The 19,998-nt window shown below is 51.5% G+C and overlaps 2 protein-coding genes and 1 pseudogene across 28 annotated transcripts in view; 1 reads left to right on the top strand and 2 right to left on the bottom strand.

Moving 5' to 3' along the window:
- Positions 1 to 5,189: 5,189 nt before the first annotated feature.
- LOC309605190 (trehalase-like) lies at positions 5,190 to 11,217 on the bottom strand (annotated as a pseudogene). Its single transcript has 2 exons — positions 10,916 to 11,217; positions 5,190 to 10,804 (listed from the first exon to the last, which is right to left on the bottom strand). The product of its transcript is annotated as a trehalase-like (transcript).
- TREH (trehalase) lies at positions 11,217 to 14,055 on the top strand. Its single transcript, XM_082340660.1, is given in 6 exon segments — positions 11,217 to 12,320; positions 12,587 to 12,644; positions 12,647 to 12,673; positions 13,026 to 13,138; positions 13,399 to 13,452; positions 13,698 to 14,055. Coding segments are annotated over 6 exon segments (516 nt in total). The 5' UTR covers positions 11,217 to 12,209; the 3' UTR covers positions 13,851 to 14,055.
- Positions 14,056 to 14,141: 86 nt separating this feature from the next.
- Positions 14,142 to 19,998, bottom strand: part of PHLDB1 (pleckstrin homology like domain family B member 1) — a 45,397-nt gene continuing 39,540 nt past the window's right edge. For all 26 annotated transcript variants that reach the window (XM_082340648.1, XM_082340647.1, XM_082340645.1 and 23 more), the window contains 2 exons: positions 16,553 to 16,638; positions 14,142 to 15,586 (listed from right to left, as the gene is read on the bottom strand). In XM_082340648.1, the coding sequence (XP_082196774.1) occupies positions 15,446 to 15,586; positions 16,553 to 16,638 (227 nt within the window). In that variant the 3' untranslated portion in view covers positions 14,142 to 15,445. The remainder of the gene's footprint in view (positions 15,587 to 16,552; positions 16,639 to 19,998) is intronic.

The raw sequence follows: 19,998 nt of genomic DNA, 5'->3' as shown, positions 1-19,998 counted from the left end.
ACCCCCATCCAGGAGCCTCCAGGAACCCATTCAGAGGCACTTCAATAGAACAAAAGATGCTTCTAGTGTTTTTATCACTTAGGAAATTACAAAGGTTTTAGGAGCCATGTGCCAAGAACTGGGGGCAGAGATCAATATATAAATTTTCCATGATCTCACAGTGAGGTTTTTGTTTTTGTTTTTAGATTCCACATATAAGTGCAAAGATCCTTTTAAATATATACCCGACCTCATGAGAAAGGAGGATTCACCAAGGGACAGAAACAAAATTATCCTGCAGGGTAGTAATCAATACTACCCAAGGGCTGTGAAGTGGAAAGGTGGAGCTGAGTCCTCACCTAGATCCAGAATCCTCAGAGAGTTACAGCCTCAGTGAAAAGGTGACCTAGGGAAGCATCTTTTCCCTAGCCCAGGTAAATTGCAAAGAAGTATGTCTCAGCTTGGGCTCTGGGTAGAAAATGAAATGCTCCCTTTTAGAATTTCTAAACACAGTTCTGTGCTTCATGTTTGCGACTTGAGTTTACACTACTATCATGGTTATTTAAATGGGATCCAGCAGCAAGGGAATAACATAAAAAAAACTTTTCATAGTGTGTGATACTGTTGGGGTCCTTGAAAGAAGCAATCACAAAATAACTTTGGAATATCATGCTCTCAACCCAGATCACATGGGATTCCAAAGGATAAAGCCCTACTGAACATAAGCTTGCAATCCAAAATTACAAAAAAAAAAGACAGAAAAGGAGAAAGGGAGAAAAGAAAGAAAGAAAGGAAGGAAGGAAGGAAGGAAGGAAGGAAGGAAGAAAGAAAGAAAGAAAGAAAGAAAGAAAGAAAGAAAGAAAGAAAGAAAGAGAGAAAGAAAGAGAAAGAAAGAAAGAAAAGAAGAGGGAAGGAGGAAAAGAAAGGGAGAGAGAAAGAAAGGAAGGAAGGAAGGAAGAAAAGAAGGAGGGAGAGAGGAAAAGAGAGAAAGAGAGAGAAAGAAAGGAAGGAAGGAAGAAAGAAAAGAAGGAGGGAGGGAGGAAAAGAAAGAGAGAGAGAAAGAAAGAAAAGAAGGAGGGAGGGAGGAAAAAGAGAGAGAGAGAAAGAAAGAAAGAAAGAATGAAAGAAAGAAAGAAAGAGAAGGAGGGAGGAAGGAAGGAAGGAGGAAATAAGGCATCATTATGAGCAAGAGTTAGCAGATGTAACCTCAAAATTAGACTCCCAAGAACTTCAGATGTTATATGAAGACTAAAGATATTGTAGAAGAGATATGATTTAAATGCCTGGATGCATGTACAGCACTGAAAGCATAAGAAAAGAATAAAATACTATGAATAGACATGTGGGAAAAAGAACCAAATAGAACTTCTAAAAATGAAAAAATGGTAACTGAAATGTAAAGTTCAAAAAAAAAGGCTAAATAGCAGATTCAACACAAATGAAGAGACAAATAGTGAACTGGAACACTGATCTAAGAAAATTACCCAGAGAAAGAAGAAATAGAAATTATGAAAAACAGGTTAAGTCACACAAAGAATAAGATGAGAAGATCCACCATTTGTCTGACAGGAATTTCAGAAGAGAGAATGACTGAGGCACTATTGAGAGATAATGGTTGAGAATTTTTCAAAATTAATGAAAGATATGCCTCTTCAGGTTCAATAAGCACAGTAACACTTCTAAATTATGTTACTTTGTGTTTTATCCATCTTTGTAAATGGTCTTAAATCTTTTTTGGAACAAGATCAAATAGAAACAAAAAATTAAATGAATTAATTTTAAAATAAACTAAATGAAGATATGAATGTAAAGTTTCACAGAGGAAGGACATCTATGTCAGGCTGGGCTGGGACACGTATCAGTTAGTACTCTTTCACTTGTAAATGACATAAAAATCCATTTAAAACTGTCTTAAGAAACAAGGAGCAATCATTGCTAACATTACTGAAAATATAATGAGTAGGGTTGCTTTTAGGTGGGGCATGATGCAGGTTTCAACCATGCATTCAGGATCTGCTTTTCCCGAAGCTCATCTCTGCTCTTCTGCATGATAGCTTCATTCTCAGGCTCTGTCCCTCACTTAAATGGGGGACATAGCCTCCCCGTGAGGTTAGAGTCTTTCTCTTTTTTGTTCACTGTTTAGTCCCCGACACTTAGAATAGTATTTAGCACATAATAGGCACTCAAAAATATTTGTAGGAGTAAAAAGGAGGAGAAGGCAGAAGTAGTATCAGCACAATTTCTGAGCAGGAAAAAGAAAACGGAACCTATACCAGATATGTTTTAGAGAAACTGCAGAACAGTAAAGACAAACAGATTATCTTAAAAGTCACCTGACAGATTACCTACAAAGGAAAACAATTCATAGCTGACTTCTCAACAGCAGCCACAGAAGAAAGAAGTCAGAGGCATTCTACATTCAAAGTGCTGACAAAAACTAACTCACCCTAGAGTTCAAACTCCCCTAAAATACCACTCAGGAGGGCTCCAGTTACCTATTGCTGCAAAACAAACCTCTCCAAAATGTAGTGGCTTAAAGCAACCACCACTGTATATTTGCTCACAGTTCTGTAATTTGGCAGGGCTGAGTGGGGACGGCTCATTTACGTTCTGTGTGGTGTTGGCTGGGATGGCTCATCTGGGACTGGAGGAAACAAGGTAGCTTCACTCACACGCATGGTCCTCAGCAGAAGGGATGGGAATGGCAGGTGGCTGGTGGGCCTCTCTTGCCCTTGGTCATCTTTCATCCTCCAGGCCCCCTCTTCCTCTGTCCAGTGGGGCAATTGGACTTAGTCTCATGGTGGCTGGACCCATCTGGGTGAAAGTGGAATCAGTCAGGCTTCTTAAGACCTAAGGCTGGACCTGGCACAGGGTCACTTCCACATTCTACTGATCAAAGCAAGTCACGAGGCCAGCCCACATTTAAGGGAAGGGAAAATAAAACTCCATCTCGATGGGAGGAGTGACATGTGCATCACAGGGATGGACAGAACTGTTGGTGGCCCCCTTTGCTGACAATCCAACACAACAAGTGAAAGTGAAATAAAGACCATTTCAGATGAAGACTGAAAAGAGTTCACCATAACATCACTGGTGTTAGAGCTGCCAACACATCTATTTTAAGAGAAAGGAAATTGAACTCAGAAGGTGTGAGATGTGTGTGTGTGTGTGTGTGTGTGTATGTATCTGAATCACTTTGGTGTACACTTGAAACTAACACAACATTATAAATTAACTATACTTCAATTTTAAAAAAAAGCAATGAAGAGCAAACACACTGTAAACCTGTGGGTAAATGGATATAAGCACCAACTGAGAAAAACTGCAACAGTGATGGTGATGAATTGGAGGTGTAGAAGCTAAGGCAGACCCGCGATGCTGGATGGAGTTATGGAAGGTGGAGGAGGTAATCAGAGTTAAAGTATTCCAAAGGCCCTGCCTCCATCAGGGGATAATCACATTTCTGATTAATTTTAGAGTTGGTGTACATGTGAAAAAAAGGGGAGAGAAGCCCTAAAGAATAGGAATGAAATCTATAATTTACAAGAAAACAAAGGAATGAAGGAAGGAATGAATACAAGTAGAAAAAATAATAAAAGAGGCTCGGACTTCCCTGGCGGTCCAGTGGTTAAGACTCCGTGCTTCCACTGCAGGGGGCACGGGTTCAATCCCTGGTCGGGGAACTGAGACCCCACATGTCACGCAGCATGGCCAAATAAATAAATAAAATAAAAGAGGCTCACTAAATTTGATAAATATAGGAAACAAGGGAAATATAGGAAACAAAAGAAAAAGTAAAAAGAAAAAACCATGAGGAAATTAAGGAGCACAGAACAAGATGGTAAAAATAAGTTCAAATAATGATAACACTTAAACTTGTAAATTAAAAGATACAGATTCTCAGATTAGATCTATGTATTAACATGGTGGAATCTCAGAAACATACCAGCACCAAAAAAAAAAAAAAAAGCATCAAATTGCCAAATGATACAGCACAAATACCCTCCATATACAGTACATAAGATTTTAAAAGATTCAGAGCAGTACAGGGGTTCCTGAAACAACTAAACATAGAATTACCATATAATCCAGCTGCACCATATGATCCAGCAATTCCACTTTTGTGTACATCCCCAAAAGAACTGAAAGCACATACTTGAACGGATACTTACACACCCACGTTCACTGCAGCATCATTCACAATAGCCAAAAGGTGGAAAGAACCCAAATGTCCATCAACGGATGAATGAATAAGGAAAACATGGCGTACATATGCAATGAAATATTATTCAGCCTTTAAAAGGAAAGAAATTCTGACAACAACATTGAGGAAATATGTTGTTAAATCAATTCCTCTACAACATAGAGGAACCTTGAAGATACTATGCTAAGTGAGATAAATCAGACACAAAAGGACAAATATTCTATGACTCTATTTACACAAAGAACCATAAATTCAGAGAGACAGAAAGTAAAATGGTGGTTTCCAGGAGTTGTGGGGTAGGATGGACTAGGGAAGTTATTGACTAATGAGCACAGAGTTTCAGTTTTGGAAGATCAAAAGTTTCCAGAGCTTGGCAGTGGTGATGGTTACACAACAATGTGAATGTACTCAGTGCCCCTGAACAGTACAATAAAAAATGGTGAAAACGTTAAATGGGAAATTTTATGTTATGTGTGTTTTACCACAATAAAAAATAACATGCAAAGCAATACTACACGTAGTTTGTAAATATATACAGCAAAAGTATGAAGGCGCGCATAAGAGTGGGAAACTGCAAATTCAGGAGAGCAGCTACGCCCCTGAGGGTCAGGAATACAAGCGGGGACCTGTTATGTTTCAGTTCTAAAAACAAAATCTGAAGAAAATAGGACAAAGTCAAGTCGTTAGGCATATGCATGTTTCTTACCATTACACTCTAAGCTTTTCAATACGCTTTGAGTTTCCCGTAATCTGAAGGACAAGGTACCAGGAACGCCTGCTAAGGAGGAGTCGCGACACGGTCCCATCTGCCCCATGCAGCCCCATCACCTCTTTGGAGACTCAACCCTAAGAATAGCCTCCTCCCTCCTCGTGTCCAGAGCAGCCTCTACTGATTTGCCAAGTGTGGAGCAGAGCCTGGAACTTTTTTTTTAATTGAAGTATAGTTGATTTACAATGCTGTGCCAATCTCTGCTGTATTGCAAAATGACTCATACACATATATACATTCTTTTTTAAATATTCTTTTCCATTATGGTTTATCCCAGGAGATCGGATATAGTTCCCTGTGCTATACAGTAGGACCTTGTTGTTTACCCATGCTAAATGTAATAGTTTGCATCTACCAACCCCAAATTCCCAGTTCATCCCTCTCCCTCCCTCCCTCCCCCTTGGTAACCACAAGTCTGATCTCTATGTCTGTGAGTCTGTTTCTGTTTTGTAGATAGTTTGCTTTGTTCCATATTTTAGATTCCACATATAAGTGATATCATCTGGTATTTGTCTTTCTCTTTCTGACTTACTTCACTTAGTATGATAATCTCTAGTTGCATCCATGTTGCTACAAATGGCATTTTTTTGTTCTTTTTTATGGCTGAGTAGTATTCCATTATATATGTACCACATCTTCTTTATCCATTCATCTGTCGATGAACATTTAGCTTGTTTCCTTGTTTTGGCTATTGTGAATAGTGCTGCTATGAATATAGGAGTGCATGTATCTTTTTGAATTATAGTTTTGTCTGGGTATATGCCCAGGAGTGGGATTGCTGGATCATATGGTAATTCTATTTTTAGTTTTCTGAGGAACCTCCATACTGTCTTCCATAGTGGTTGCACCCAGTTACATTCCCACCAACAGTGCAGGAGGGTTCGCCTTTCTCCACACCCTCTCCAGCATTTGTTATTTGTAGACTTTTTGATGATGGCCATTCTGACCGGTGTGAGGTGGTACCTCACTGTAGTTTTGATTTGCATTTCTCTAATAATTAGTGATGTTGAGCATCTTTTCATGTGCCTACTGGCCATCTGTATGTCTTCTTTGGTAGAGCCTGGAACCTTCGACGTCAGAAGATCCTTCCAGGCCCATCCTCTCCAGGCTGACCAAACCACGTCCTTCTTGCAGAAAACCCCAGGAGTGGAGGAGCAGAGAGATGGCCTGAGGAATGGAGCTATTAACAAGCCATGCACCTGGGCTGTGGGTGTTGCAGGCAGCCTTCTGTAGGGAATCTGGAAGCTTTCCAGTCCCGGGTCTGCACTGTCCCGTGCTGAGCTGCAGGCCGCTGTGGTTGGCTGGCTCTGAGCAGCCTCTCTTGCCCCGCTTCACTCCACCCAGACTGTGGCGAGGCCCCCAGGACGGTCCTCTTCTGTTGCCTGGAGGCTGGTCTTTGCTTGTCGGACCACCAGTTATCCTTGGAATAACGTTCAGCTGGGCGTCTGCTACCCTCCCTCCAGCTGCAGATTTGTGTCATACAAGACACAAATCTCAGAGCAGGAGGGTCTGGAAGGACAGCCTCGTGGTGAGTGGCTGACAAGGAGGTCCTCCCGGGGACGCCTGACGGTACCTTAACCGAGCCCTCGGGGACGCTGTCATCCAAGTGGCGTGAGGCCTGCGAGGAGGCGCGGAGGGAACCGTCCTGCTCCAGCCCCTCAGCTGCTGGAATGGACTCAACTAGGGTGTCTCTACCCACCAACAAAGCAGCCGCTGCCCTTAGCTGACTCTCTGTGTACCTGAAACACGCCACGTCTAATTCTTACAACAAGCCTCCAGGAGAGATAATAGCCCCAACTTCACAAGTGAGGGCACTGAGGCTCAAAGAGATCACCTGACCTGCCTGTACTCGTGGAGACCGTGTATGACCGAGACTGCCCCCAGAGGCGGGCACGGCCCCGCGGTCCTGGGAGCTGAGCGGGGCTGCAGGTCACAGGCTCGGTGCTTGGGCCCGAGCCCCGAGTCCCCGCACGTATGAGCAGTACTGACTGAGGAAGGTGCGTGGGCCGTGACAGACAGTGGCAGGCGTCTCAGTGCAGCATGTTAGAGGAGAGCTTGCTCCTTGCCTGCCCTTTCATTTGTTTTTTTAACTTCTCACCACAATAGAAACTGCTGATCTGCAGGTGTGCAGCTATTCTAAGAGAATGAACGGCTCATGTTAGATTCCACGGACGGCACAGGGCCCGCCCGCCCCTGCCCTGCCCCTCGCAGGCGGCATCATGCTGTGGTTCTTCAGGCTGCTGCTGCGGCCGTCTGGCCTCCCCTCCTGTCCAAATGAGCCAAACCAAGCAGGCTGATGGACTCCGAAAATTTCAAATGATTTTATAATGAACTAGGGTGCAACACAGGAACGTCCATAAAATATGCATGACAGTTGAACAGATCACTGTAGGGCAAACACCTTGTAATGGATCATGAAATAGAACATCACCAGCACCCCAGGAGCTTCAAATGTCACTTTCCATGTACAGTCACACACCATCCTGGCTTCACTGCCCATGAGGATGCCAGGAGCTGTTGGCACAAGTGCTGATGAGGACTCTGGGGCTCTGGAGTTGGTTTCCGAAGCTGTGAGGAAGGTGGGCCAGGCACCTGACCCAGATAGATGGATCGATCTGCCTCTCACACCCAGAGCCGGACTGAGGTTAGGCCAGGTGGGCAGGATCGCTGCAACATTGCTGGGACATTAGGACACTGTGCTGGGAATGAAGGAAAATGTACTGACCAGAAGGCCTCAGAAGAAGGACCTGCCAGAGACTCCATTCAGCCAAAAGGAACAGAAATCTGAACACCAGTGGCTTAAACAACTAAGGGGTTTGTTTTTCTCATATAAGGGGAGCCCAGGGCTGTGTGACTCACGGTACCATCGAGGGGCCAGTCTCTCTATCTTTCTGCTCTGCCATCTTAAGCCTGTGGTTTTCAGCCTTGGGTTCATTGCTTTGTGGTTGCAAGGTGGCTTCTGCAGATCCAAGCACTTCATCTGTGCTCAAGGCAAGAAGGAGGGGGAAGGGCAAAGGGCCAAGAGCAAAGCCGGCTGAGTCTTTCCCCTCCTAAGGAGTTTTCCCAGGAGCCTCTTCCAGTGGCTTTCACTTATAGGTGTCAGAACTGGGTCCCCAGCTCACCCTGACTGCAGGGAAGTCTGGGAAATCAACCTTTTTTAAAAAGCTGGTCACGTTGCTACCCTGAGAACAGACATCGAGAAGGAAACCAGTAGTTTTTCCTCAAAGAAATACTTTGGGTCAAGGCAAGGAGACCCCTCCTCCCACTCACCCCCATCCCCGCCAGCTACCTTCTAAGGATGGGGGGTCCAGCAGGTCTTTTACTGAGTGAGGGTGTAAGTGCGGGCCAGAGCTGACTTACTGAAGACTAAGAGAAGGCTGGGCTGCCTCTCGGGGTCCCCCTCTCAGTCCTTCCCCCACACAGCGGATTTCACAGCTTCACCGCGAAACCAAAGCTGAATAAATATTTTAAAGTATTATTGAATATTTTTCCCACCAGTGACACATCTGCTTGTAAATGTGCTAAGAAAGACTAGGCAGACAAGCTAAGTGGTGAGACCTGGGTGAGAACATCTAAGAAAGTCGGGGCACAGACACCCGGAGGCAGGGGGAGCTGTGTCCTTGTGGGCTGAGGCCCAATCCAGATCCAGAAAAAGAACGAACAGAGCATTATATTTATCGACCATCCATAGTTAGTCTGTAGATTTTTTTCAAGCATAACAATATTATTTTTCCTTTTTGATTTGTAAGAGATCTTTACATATTAAGGATCTCAATATGTACAGAGTATCTCACTGCAAAGGGCACCACGTGACTAGGAGTCAGCACCCAGGCTGAGGGCTCATTCAAGGGTGGGGTACTGGACACTGTGGGGAGAAGGGGGCCTTGCAGTGGGGTCACGTCTCCTCCTCCCCACTCCCCCCTCATACACAGGCATCACTCCTAGATGTACATTCAGAATTTGGGACATTGAGACACTTAAAAATTGGGATACTTCACGTAAAAATATGGATCTCTGCCTACGTTGAAAAGTTGGAAGATCTAGCAAACGAGGAACCCACATTCCCTTACATCAGCCAGCTTCTGCAGCGGAGACCCCAGTTACACAAGAATGTGCTTCCCGGTCACCCCAGATCCCACCAAGCATCTTCCCCCTTGCATGGTTAGTTTTCTTATTCTCAACTACGTCCCACAATTGCATCCTGGAATTTGAGTTTGCAACCCCTAATGGCCAGCAAAGCCTTCAATTGATATACAGATTACCTGGAATGGCAGGGGGAACTGCCCAGGAGCCCACGGCCTCTAATGGCTTCAATCAGGGGCTCCTGGGACCCAGTTCTGATTGAAATCCTCTCTCATGGAGATTTACAAACATTGCTAACGCCATTAATTACAGGGCCTGGGTGGGAGAAAGGGTGTGTGACCTGAGTTGAGGTCACCTGGGAGCCTGTGAATTTTGCTGATCCTGGGCTGTGGCCCTGGAACTCCTGGCTGGGCAGGGAGATGCCCAGTCTTCTGGGTGTGGTGGGAACCCATGTTCTCACGGGGAGAGGAAGCCACCACGGTGGGTGAGGTGAGAACAAGAGGTTGGGCATCCTGGGCGGGCAGAGGTGGCTATAGGCAGCTGCTGCAGGCTGGTGCCTGGCCCAGATGCATCCTCTACGCCCTTTCTGCAAAAATTGCTGTCATGTGCAGAAATGTGCAGTCTGAGAGTGGGCGCTTAGAAGTCCCCCCACCATGTGTGTGCAGGCAGCCCTCGAGTCTCAGCCCCAGCCCCAGCCATGTACATCTTTCAGGCAACTGAGGATTTTTAAAAAGAGGTGTTTTTGATCTACAGGTGGCTGTGGTTTGAGCAGGGTGGCGGGAGGGGACTTGAGGCGCTCTTGTCGTGCTCCAGGCCTGGCCAGGGAGCTGGGCCTGCCTGGGAGGAAGGGACAGTGCTGTGGTGCACAGGCTGGTGGCCAAGCTGCAAAGGAGCAAGTGCCACAGGGTCTGCCCTCCCGCTGCTGGCCCCTCCTCTCCTGCTGCCGGGACAGAGCTCTCCCACATCTCCCCTCATAGCAGCCCCCATCCCCAACCTCAGTGGTGTTCTGCCTGTTCCCTTTGCCCTCTGGGGTGTCTCCTGCCCCAGGGATGGCCCAGAACAGGGCCTGGACCAGTAGGAGAGGCAGGTGCACGATATGTATCCCGGCCGATACGACACAGCCCCCGGAGCACAGATTGGCACCCCTTTCCTGGGAACACAGGGCCCCATGCCCTCAGGATCACCATCTGAGAGATGGGGCTACATCACTGGCGCTCCTGGCAAGAGGACAAGAGGGGGCCTGGCACTGAGAGGCTCTAGGCCCGCCGTGACCGAGCAGGAGGCCGAGCCACACTGGCTTAGCTGCCCTGGGGCCCACAGCGCTGGACCGCCCAGGGCTATCAGATCACTAACTGAGAGGTGAGACTAAGTCACCCACCCTCCTGCCCAGGGGAGTCCTGACACTCAAACCAGAGCAAACACACAAGAGATGAGAGGCTGGCCGGGCACGCCCTCACCTGGGTCCCCTGTAAGGGATACAATATCAATTCAGGACATAGCTCTTTCCCCTGGAGCTCACAGAGATGCTCCTGTTCTTAGTCCAAAAGTCCAACTCCAAGGCCAGGGTCTCAGTGTTGTCCCCGGGGTGGAGCCAAGTACCACTCCCCCCAGGCACCCTGCCCGAGCCCCGTCCTGGGAGGTCTCAGGAATGGGGAGGCAGGGCAGCATGGGGAAGGGTGCCCACCGTAGGAAGGCGGTTCTGCAGCATGCCCTTCACCAGCTGGGGCATCTCAGAGAGGAACAGACCCTCCATCAGCCAGTAGGAGTCCCTGGGGGGAGGACAGCTCAGGCATCACACCACCCCACTCAGGACGCCCCGCGGGCCCCGAGCTCCCCCCGCGCACCCCCCGCTCCCTGCCCCGAAGCCCCCGGCCGCTCACCAGTAGTAGAACTCAACAAAGCGCCCGCCGAGCACAATGAAGGGGTGTCTTGAGTAGATCAGAGAGAACTGCTCAGGGTGGCTGAGGACCTCTGGCTTCACCTGGAGTCCGGGGAGAGGGCACAGGGGGCCTGGGACCCACGTGGAGTGGGGGCTGGAGGAGGCTGGGAAGCTGGAGGCCCTGGCAGCCGCGGGCTTTGGAGCCAGGGAGCCCGGGCTTGGGTTCTGGCTCTGGGGCTGCTCAGCCGTGTGGCCCTGGTCAAGGCCCGGGCCGTGGGGAGTCCGGTCTGCTGGTCCCCACATGCTGGCCTCTGGCAGCCCAGCAAGAGCACGACGGTGTGCAGGAGCCTGGACCGCTCAGCCCAGTGCCTAGCTGGGGGGGACCATTTCCTCCGGCTCCCAGTGCCCCCCGAATCTCGGCTGCCACTGTGAAGCCAGGCCCAGAGGATCAGGGCCCCCCAATTCTGGCCCAGGTGTGGATGAAACCCCAGCACCTTTCCCCAGTGAGGCGGATGTGGACGGACATGGCCAAGGGAGAGCACAGTAGGACCAGAGTGGGGCTTGCTGTGTCCACATCAGGTGTTTTCTCTGTTCATCCCCTCCCAGTTCTACACACGTGAGGTGGTTTTAGTGGGAGAGAGGTCAGCCTGTCAGGGATTCGGAGGGGAGGAGTGGAAGGGGCTCGGCTTTGCTCCCACTGGGTGAGGGGCTGGTGAGGAAGTGGCCCAAGCTGGCACACGACCCTGGAGCACTGCCCTGTGCCAGTGGGTGCCAGGGCCCTGGGGCCAGGCTGGAGGACAGGTGCTGTGCAGCTGGGGCCAAACTGCTGCCCTCTCTGAGCCTCAGACAAAGGAGAGAAAGTGCGTGATAGAGTGTGCTGAGCACAGGGCTGGGCCGCAATCAGCAGTGGCAATTATCATTCCTGAGCAGAGGCCTCACCGCAGGAACTCAGGGATGAGGAAGTCCCACAGGGGAGTGAACAGTCACCACGTGGTGTAAAGGGCAGGACGGGGCAGCCTGGGGGTGCAGGACAGGCTCGGCTTGCCTGGGGGAGGCTGGGGAGGGCTCCAGGGAGAAGGTGGGGAGTTAGAAGTAGATGTTCCCGTCCTCCCCCTCAGAAGTTCTTTCTAGAGAGTCCTGTAGGGCCTGAGTAGGGGCTCTGGTTACTCCTTCTAAACCCAGTGCCACCCGGGAGAATGACTCCCAAGCTGTGATGTACTAAAATTTGCAGAAACCAAGCTAGGCCGCGCTGAAGGCTGGCCTGTGAGACAAGGAGAAAGGTGGCTGGTTCAAGTATGGCCTTCAGCATAAAAGATCTGGAAGTTTACCCCACTTACCACACTCCTCTCTGGGCTGGCGGCCTCTCCAACTCGGGCAACGTGGACAAGGCTCTGAAATACCTGGAGGCGAGGGGGCAGCAGGGCGGGCTGCTACACTGGCGGCAGGGTCACCTGCTCACTCCCTGACTCTGACCTGTGACCTCTGGCAAGCGGCAGCCACACCCCGCTCCGCCCGGGGCCTTAGCCTGAGGGTCCCACTTCTGCCACCAGGGGGCAGCTGTGAGCCAAGAAGAGAAGGCCCCGCAGGGGACACCTGGCTTCAGGAGGGCCCAGCCTCTTGGCTGCCTGTCCAGCCCCCACCTACACTCATGGTAACGTCTGGAACCTTCTAGGACAGCTGGATCCTCACCTACCAGAAGACAGGCCAGCAGTGGGACTTCCCCAACGCCTGGGCCCCCTGCAGGACCTGCTCATCAGAGGTGAGGAGGCGGGGGTGGGGCCTCTCCCAGGGCCTCAGCCCACGGGGGTAGAGGGTCCGCCGGCCTGGCTCTGGGGAGGCGTGAACAAATGAGGCAAAGGCCCCTCTCTGGCCCCTCTGCTCTCTCAGCCTCTCACTCAGCAAACACACCTACCTCCACCTGTCAGGGGAATCGGCCCTCCTCTCTCCACACCCAGGCCTGGATGATGGGGAGCAGGTTGGCCCCCGGCTCCAGGAGGGAGGGCTAAGCGCCCGGGCCTCTTTCCCTCCTTGAGGAGAATAAGGCTCAGGCCTCTGCTCCCCCTGGGATGGGGGCTCTGGAGATTCAGGGTCCTGCCTGGGGTGGGGTCCAGGTCTGGCCAAGTCTCCTTCAGCCACAGCCCAGGAAGTGGCTTTCCAGCTGGCCCAGAATTGGATCCAAACCAACTGTGACATCTACTCCAAAAAGTCAGCCAAGTATGAGAAGGTGAGCTGCCCCAGAGCCCAGTCCCTCGGGGTCCTCCTCCCCACGGGGAGATGGAGGAATCGTCAGGCTGTGCAAAGCCCAGGCCCACACAACCGGGGACAGTGGCGGCACCTGGTGGCCATTCTTGGGCACTGCAGGGGTCAGAACTGCTGGCCAGAACAGCTTCTCCCTAAGGGGCTCCCATTTCTGGCTTCCCTAGAGGCCTGGCGTTGGGGGGCTGGGGTAGGGCCTGACCTTAGAGCCCGTCCTCTTGTCCCCAGTATGATGTCAGCAACGGTGGACACCCAGGTGGTAGAGGGGAGTATGAAGTTCAGGTGAGTGGGCCACATCCTCCAGGGAACTTCGGGGCTCTGCTGTCCCTGCAACTGACCATGACCTCCTCTCTCTGGGCCTCAGTTTCTTCCATGGAGGTGGGCCCCAGGGAGGAGGCTGACTGGTGCTCCCTGGTACCCCTGGGGCTATGCAGGGCCAGAGCCTCTAGGTGGGGATCCCATACCCCATAAAAGGACTTGGGGGCCTTCCCCAGAGGTCTTGCCCCACTGACCTCACCTCTCTCCAGGAGGGGTTTGGCTGGACCAATGGTGTGGTCCTGATGCTCCTGGACTGCTATGGTGACCGGCTGAGCTCGGGGACCCACACAGCTTTCCTGGAGCCCCACTGCCTTGCAGCTGCCCTTCTCCTTACCCTCCTGCTCAGCCTCCTGCCTCAGTGACGGGCCTTCACTCCCTCATCTGGCTCCAGCTCCTGCCAATTAAACCTCCACATGAGTCCCTGCCTTCTCCTGCCTGTTGATCCTTTATCCCTGGAAAGCCCACCCCCCACCCCCAGGCCGGTCCTTGGTCATAGTGGAGTGGGGGCAGGGTAGGGACCTGGAAGTCACGGTTGGGCCCTGGGTCCCTCCTGGAACATCTAATAAGGTGGAAATGCTGCATTGTGGGGAGACCTAGCTCTCCTACCCCACGTATCCCAACCCCATGTCCCCCACCACCAGGCGTCCCAAAGACATAGTCCAAATGCTTTATTGTTCTGCTGAGATGCTTACAAATACTGAAAAACATCCAGCCTGGACCCAGCAACCATGGCCCAGGGCTGGGAAGGGGGACAGGGAGGTGGGCTTAGTGTTAAGGCGGAAAGGGCTGAGCACAGACAGCTGGAGGCCTGGTCTTCTGCTCTCCATTTCATCCCCCTTCTGAGGCTGCAGGGAGGGCAACCAGACCTCAGGGCCCCCCCTCTGCTGCTTCCTCTCCTGCTCAGGACTTCCATCAGGGAGAATCTGAACAGCCCTCTGTCTGTCAGAAACTCAGCCCTATAACAGAACCCCAAGGACAGCCCGTCTAGCTTCTTCTCCCATCCAGTGGCTCCACCTCTGGTCTCTAGTTCCCAGCTTCACCCCTTCTGGCTCTAGGCAAGGCACGAGTGGAAGGGGGAGGGCTGGACAGGGGAGCCAGCAGGCTGTGTATTAGGGCCTGGAGACGCAGGCAGGGGGCAGGGAGAAGGTGTTCAGTCCCTTCCCCCCAGCAGGAGATGCCCAAGGGCCTGGGCTGGAGAGATGATGGCACATACCCTCAGATGGGTCCACTGCTGAAGCAGTGGGCTGAGCCATGGAGCCATGGCAATTAGTATGTAACCATGGCGATGAAGCCGTCACTGTGGTGACCATGGTGATGGGTCTGCAAAAAGGTGATAGGGCTGGGACCTCAAGGATGACACTTTCGGTCTCTGGCCCTTCAGCAAAGTAATAAAAAATATAAACGCAGGACAACAATGGGGTAGAGCGGGGTTTGAGAAGTATACCGCCTGAGCTGTTACCCCACTCTGAATGTGGCTCTGCTCAGCCCCCAAGGCCCCTGCAAAGGGAGCTGAGGCAAGAGGGGATCTTTGGCAGTTTCTGGTACCATAATTTGTCCTTTACAAAAGAGAACACAGGTTGGGGAGCGCAGGTGCCAGGTCAGAGCAGAGGGGCCCCTCTGTGACAGCTGCTCAGCCTGGCTGGGCCTGGGGCAGGACCCTGAAGGGTTATTGCAAGTTCTGGGTTCCCAGGAGGCAGCAAAGCCCCCTCCCCAACTTTTATCTCCTGGCCGGTTCTTTAGGGGACCGGAGCTCAGAAACTCACAGGACGAGCTCCTTACAGAACATTACAAAGTCACTTCTTGTACAAAACCCCAGTCATGCTCCGCCCTCCAGGGCCTCTGGGAGCACTTGTGTGAGGCCTGAGGCCCAGGGCGTGACTGTCTCCGGGGCGAGTGGAGCAGCAGGCAGTTGGGCATGGGTCCTGGGCCGGCCTGAGGGTCCACGAGGCCCATTCGGTCAGTTCATGAACTGGGTGTAGCCCTCCGCCCCGGTGACGATGACATCCATCCAGATGCGCATGGCCTCTGCGGACGGGGCCACCATGTAGTACAGCCGGTCGTGGGTCTTTACACAGAAGGTGAGGGCCGGGTTCGGGCTCTGCCGAGGGAGAGAGGAAGGTCTAAGCCAGGGCCCACCCACGAAGGCCAGGAGCATCTTGCATCTGCCTCGCCGTCTGCCCTTCCTCTCTCTGACTCCAGGACGCCCTGGAGCTCGAGGCTGAGCCCTAAATAGGCCCAGAGCCCAATCCCTACCACCAGGTGGGCCCCAAGCTGAGACGGTCCCCTCCTCTCAGCTGGGCAGTCCTTGGACCCTGGCAGGGACAGACGCTGCCAGGCGGGGGCACTGCTCCTTGGTACCCACAGGCACAAAAGGGAAAGACTCAGTCTCAAAGGTCTGTTCCAGTGAGGACCAGAGTCTCTTCTCAGCAAAAGAGGAACAGATGGAAAAAGCTACAAGTGGGATGCTGGGCCCCAGGACCCCAGAAGGGCAGAGATCAGGGATGGAGTGGGCATCTGAGGCTTGGCAGGAGGGAGGCTGACCTGCATGAAGGCAGATGGTCCCAGCCTCAAACATCTCCTGTTTACCAATCCTCTTGACCAGATCTAGTCTCTGAGGGCCCCCTACTCCCCTTGTAGCCATCCCTTCTGCACTGCCCACCCCCACGGAGGGAGACATCCTACCGTCATCTCAGGATTGGGAGGCAAGCAAGCGTACTCACGCCCACGGGGGCTTCCTGCTCTCTGCAACCCACCTGGCTCCCCCCATCAGGCCTGGGGGAAGGAGGGGGGTACTTAGGGGAGAGTCAAGGGTCAGGGGCAAGAAGGGTACAGGAGGCATTAATGTGCAGTAGTTCTGGTTACAGGTATATGGGGAGGGGTACCTCAGTCACCATAGTGAAGCTGAAAAACCTCTTCTGGGAAGGGGAGAGGGAGAGAGGAAGAGAAAGTTTACGAAGAGAACAAGAGATGGGTCCGAGCCTCTGAAGAGGGCAGGCTGGAGGCCTTTGCTCACAGAGCCCTGCTGGGCCCACCCCTTCCCCAAGGCTGTCCCTCTGCCCCTCACCTTGGCTGCACTGCGCAGGTGGTCATAGTACACTTCCTCGATGGCCTGGAAATAGATGACCCCTTTCAGCTTCGTCTCATGCTTGTCTGCAAAGGAATAAGGGCCAGGCTCGTGGACATGGAGCGTCCTCATGTGGGAAATGGAGTGATTCCCAGGACTCCAAAACAGAGCCCAGCAGGGAGCCCGGAAGACATGGTCAGTGTTCAGCCTCACTCAGAATGATAGAGAATGCAAATTAGAACTCCACCGAGATAACCACTTCTAACCTATCAGAACGGCAAAAATACACCCAAAATACACAGCACACTCTTGGTAAGTCTGTGGAGAAACAGGCGGTGTAATAAATCTGACAGGTGGGAGTATAAATTGGTAAACGCTTAGGAGTGGTTTGGCTGCATCTACCAAAGTTAGAAAGGTGTTTGCCCCTCGAGCCAATTTTTACACTTAACAAAAATTTATCTTACACATGTACAAAATAACAAATTTACAAGCTTCACCATAGCAGTACCTATATTCATGAAAGATTAGAAACAAGCCAAGTATCCATCAAGTGGAGATGGCTAAGTAAATTAGAGTGTGCCACATGATGGAATACATCCAGCTGTTTAATAGAATGACAGAGAAATATCTGATATAGATACAGATTCAGAAATAAATCTAAGGACTTCCCTGGTGGCGCAGTGGTCCGGGAAGATCCCACATGCCACGAAGCAACTAAGCCCGTGCGCCACAACTACTGAGCCTGCACTCTAGGGCCCGTGTGCCACAACTACTGAGCCCACGTGCTGCAACTACTGAAGCCCACACAGCTGGAGCCCATGCTTTGCAAGGAGAGAAGCCACCACAATGAGAAGCCCGCGCACCACAACGAAGAGTAGTTCCCGCTCACCACAAGAGAAAGCCCACTCACAGCAACAAAGACCCAACGCAGCCAAAAAATAAATGAAGTTAAAAAAAAAAAATTTAAGATAAAAGAAGAATCCGCCTGCCAATGCAGGGGACACGGGTTCGAGCCCTGGTCTCTGGTCCAGGAAGATCCCACATGCCGCGGAGCAACTAAGCCCATGTGCCACAACTACTGACCTGAGCTCTAGAGCCTGCGAGCCACAACTACTGAAGCCCACGCACCTAGAGCCCGTGCTCCGCAACAAGAGAAGCCACTGCAATGAGAAGCCCACGCACCGCAACAAAGAGTAGCCCCCGCTCGATGCAACTAGCACCGCGTGCAGCAACGAAGACCCAATGCAGCCAAAAATAATTAATTTTAAAAAAATCTATAAAATATGCCCAGATATCAATATCTAGATATAGATATATTTGAGATAGAAAGATCTCTAAGATACATTAGCAGGAAAACAAGGAATGTATTGGGTGCTACCTTTTGTGTAAGAAAAGGGGTAAGAATACATGTTTGCATTTGTTTATATTCCCCTAAAGATACTCTAGAAGGATACACAAGAGAGTTAAAGGTGGTTACCTGTAGTGAGAGGGGGCGTAATGCTCAATTTAAACCTTTTTATGTGTTTTGAGTTTTGAACTATATAAATGTGTTTATCTATTTAACTCCAACAGTAAAAAATGGAAGGAAGCATATAGCATCTGGAGGCAGGGGTGGCAGGAAGGAGGTGGGCAAACTCGCAGAGCAGATGACCGCTCGGGTGGCAGGGACAGGGCGCTGGCAGGGGAAAGCACAGGGCCCGGGCCATCCCGTCTCGGGGCAGACACCGAGCAGGCACCTCAACTGACGTCCTGGGCACTGAGCCCAAGTCACAAAGGAAAGGCCACAAGATCACTAAACTCAGACTGCGATGGCTGGCACCTTCCCCCACCCCCAGTGTCGTTTCAGGCCGAGGCATAGATCCCAGATCATTGCTACAGCCTCCTAATGTGCCCCTGCCCTGCCCCCTGCCCCTCAACTCGCTGGCCCTGATGCCGAGGGGGAGCTTCCGGAAGGAAATCGAATCCTGCTGCCTCGGCTCACAAGCATCTCTGCCGGTTCCTTCACTGGAAGATGCTGCCTCCTTGGCTTGGCAAAGGTCCCTGACAGGCCAGTGCCAACGCGCCCCTCTGGCCTTGCCTCACATCCCTCCCCTGCACCAACCACAAGTTCTGGCCAGGCTGAGCTTCTCACGGTCCCCTAACAGTACGCTCTGCCGACATCGGAATGGTCTCCAGCCCATTCCCTTGGCAAACTCCTATGTCATCTTCAAGACCCACTGCCATTGTCACCACTGGCATGCACGGTTGTGCTCTCCCGTGCCCCTACAGCACGGATGTTCCTCTGTACAGATCTCACGGTGCTGAATCTGAACCCTCCTTTATCTGTTCGTAGGTCTAGCTCTCCAACACTGACTGCTATGTCCTAGCACACGGCAGGTGCTCAATCAATGTTGAATAAATGAGTCCGAGGCACTGGGATCCAAAGAAGTCAGAGACCCTTCTCTTAGGAACCCACAATTTGGGGGAAAGGAAAGCAGACACACAGCCGCTTATCAGCTGTGTGACTTGGGCATGGTTAGGACTCCAAGAGAACGCCTACGGGTCACTGGCAGTCACGAGTGTTAAGTGAGAGAACACACTCCGACCGTTCAGCACAGTGTCTGGCACAATACACGTGGCATCTGTCATGACATCATTATGCCCCAGGGCTGACACCACATGGCAGAGGGACCCTGTATAATGCAGGAGTTAACAGCAGAGGGCAGGAACCACTCCCAGTGAGGTGGGACCAGGAAGGGCTTCACAGAGGTGGTTTCTGATCTGGACCCTGTAGAATGGAGGGGTTTCATGAAGTAGGTGGGAGGAGGGTCCAGACAAGCGCAGGGAGAATGTCAGGTTCAAGGAACAGGCAAGGCACACCCAGGGCCCTGATCCAGCCACAGGCCCACCTCCACCCGGCACTTCCTCCTCGGAACAGGGACCCAGCCCCATCCTGGCCCCTGGGCCTGGCCTTCCCTCCAGCCTCTGTTCTCTCCCATCTCTTCCTTTACTGGAAATAGTGACACATTCCTGCCTCTGCTTCCTTACCTCCCACCTACCCTTGATGGATCGCGTGCAATCTGGCTCCCACCCCGGTACGTGGTGGAAACCATTCTCTCGTCAAGATCCAGTCCCTGAATCAAATGGCCTTTGGGTCCACATTACTCTTGGCCTTTCTGCAGCATCCATCATGACTGGTGACACCCTCTGCTTGCACATGTCGGCTCCCTTGGCTGGCTTCCTTCTCCATTTCCGCCCTGCCCTCCCCCTCCCCCATCTGATTGGGTCTCCTTTTGTTTCACAGACATTAAGGAAGGTCACACGCGCCAAGCACCAGCCCAGCACCTGGCATGTGGCTTCCTGCCTCCTGCCCCTTTCGCTTTGCTGGTGCCTCCTTCTCCTCCTTCCTCACAAGGGTGGACCTGCCCCAGAGTGCAGCTTTGTTTCTCCCTCTTCTCTGCTCTAAA

The sequence above is a fragment of the Balaenoptera borealis genome, assembly GCF_965194805.1.
Source record: "Balaenoptera borealis genome assembly, chromosome: 11".
Taxonomy (NCBI): domain Eukaryota; kingdom Metazoa; phylum Chordata; class Mammalia; order Artiodactyla; family Balaenopteridae; genus Balaenoptera; species Balaenoptera borealis.
This window is presented reverse-complemented; position numbering and strand designations above follow the sequence as displayed.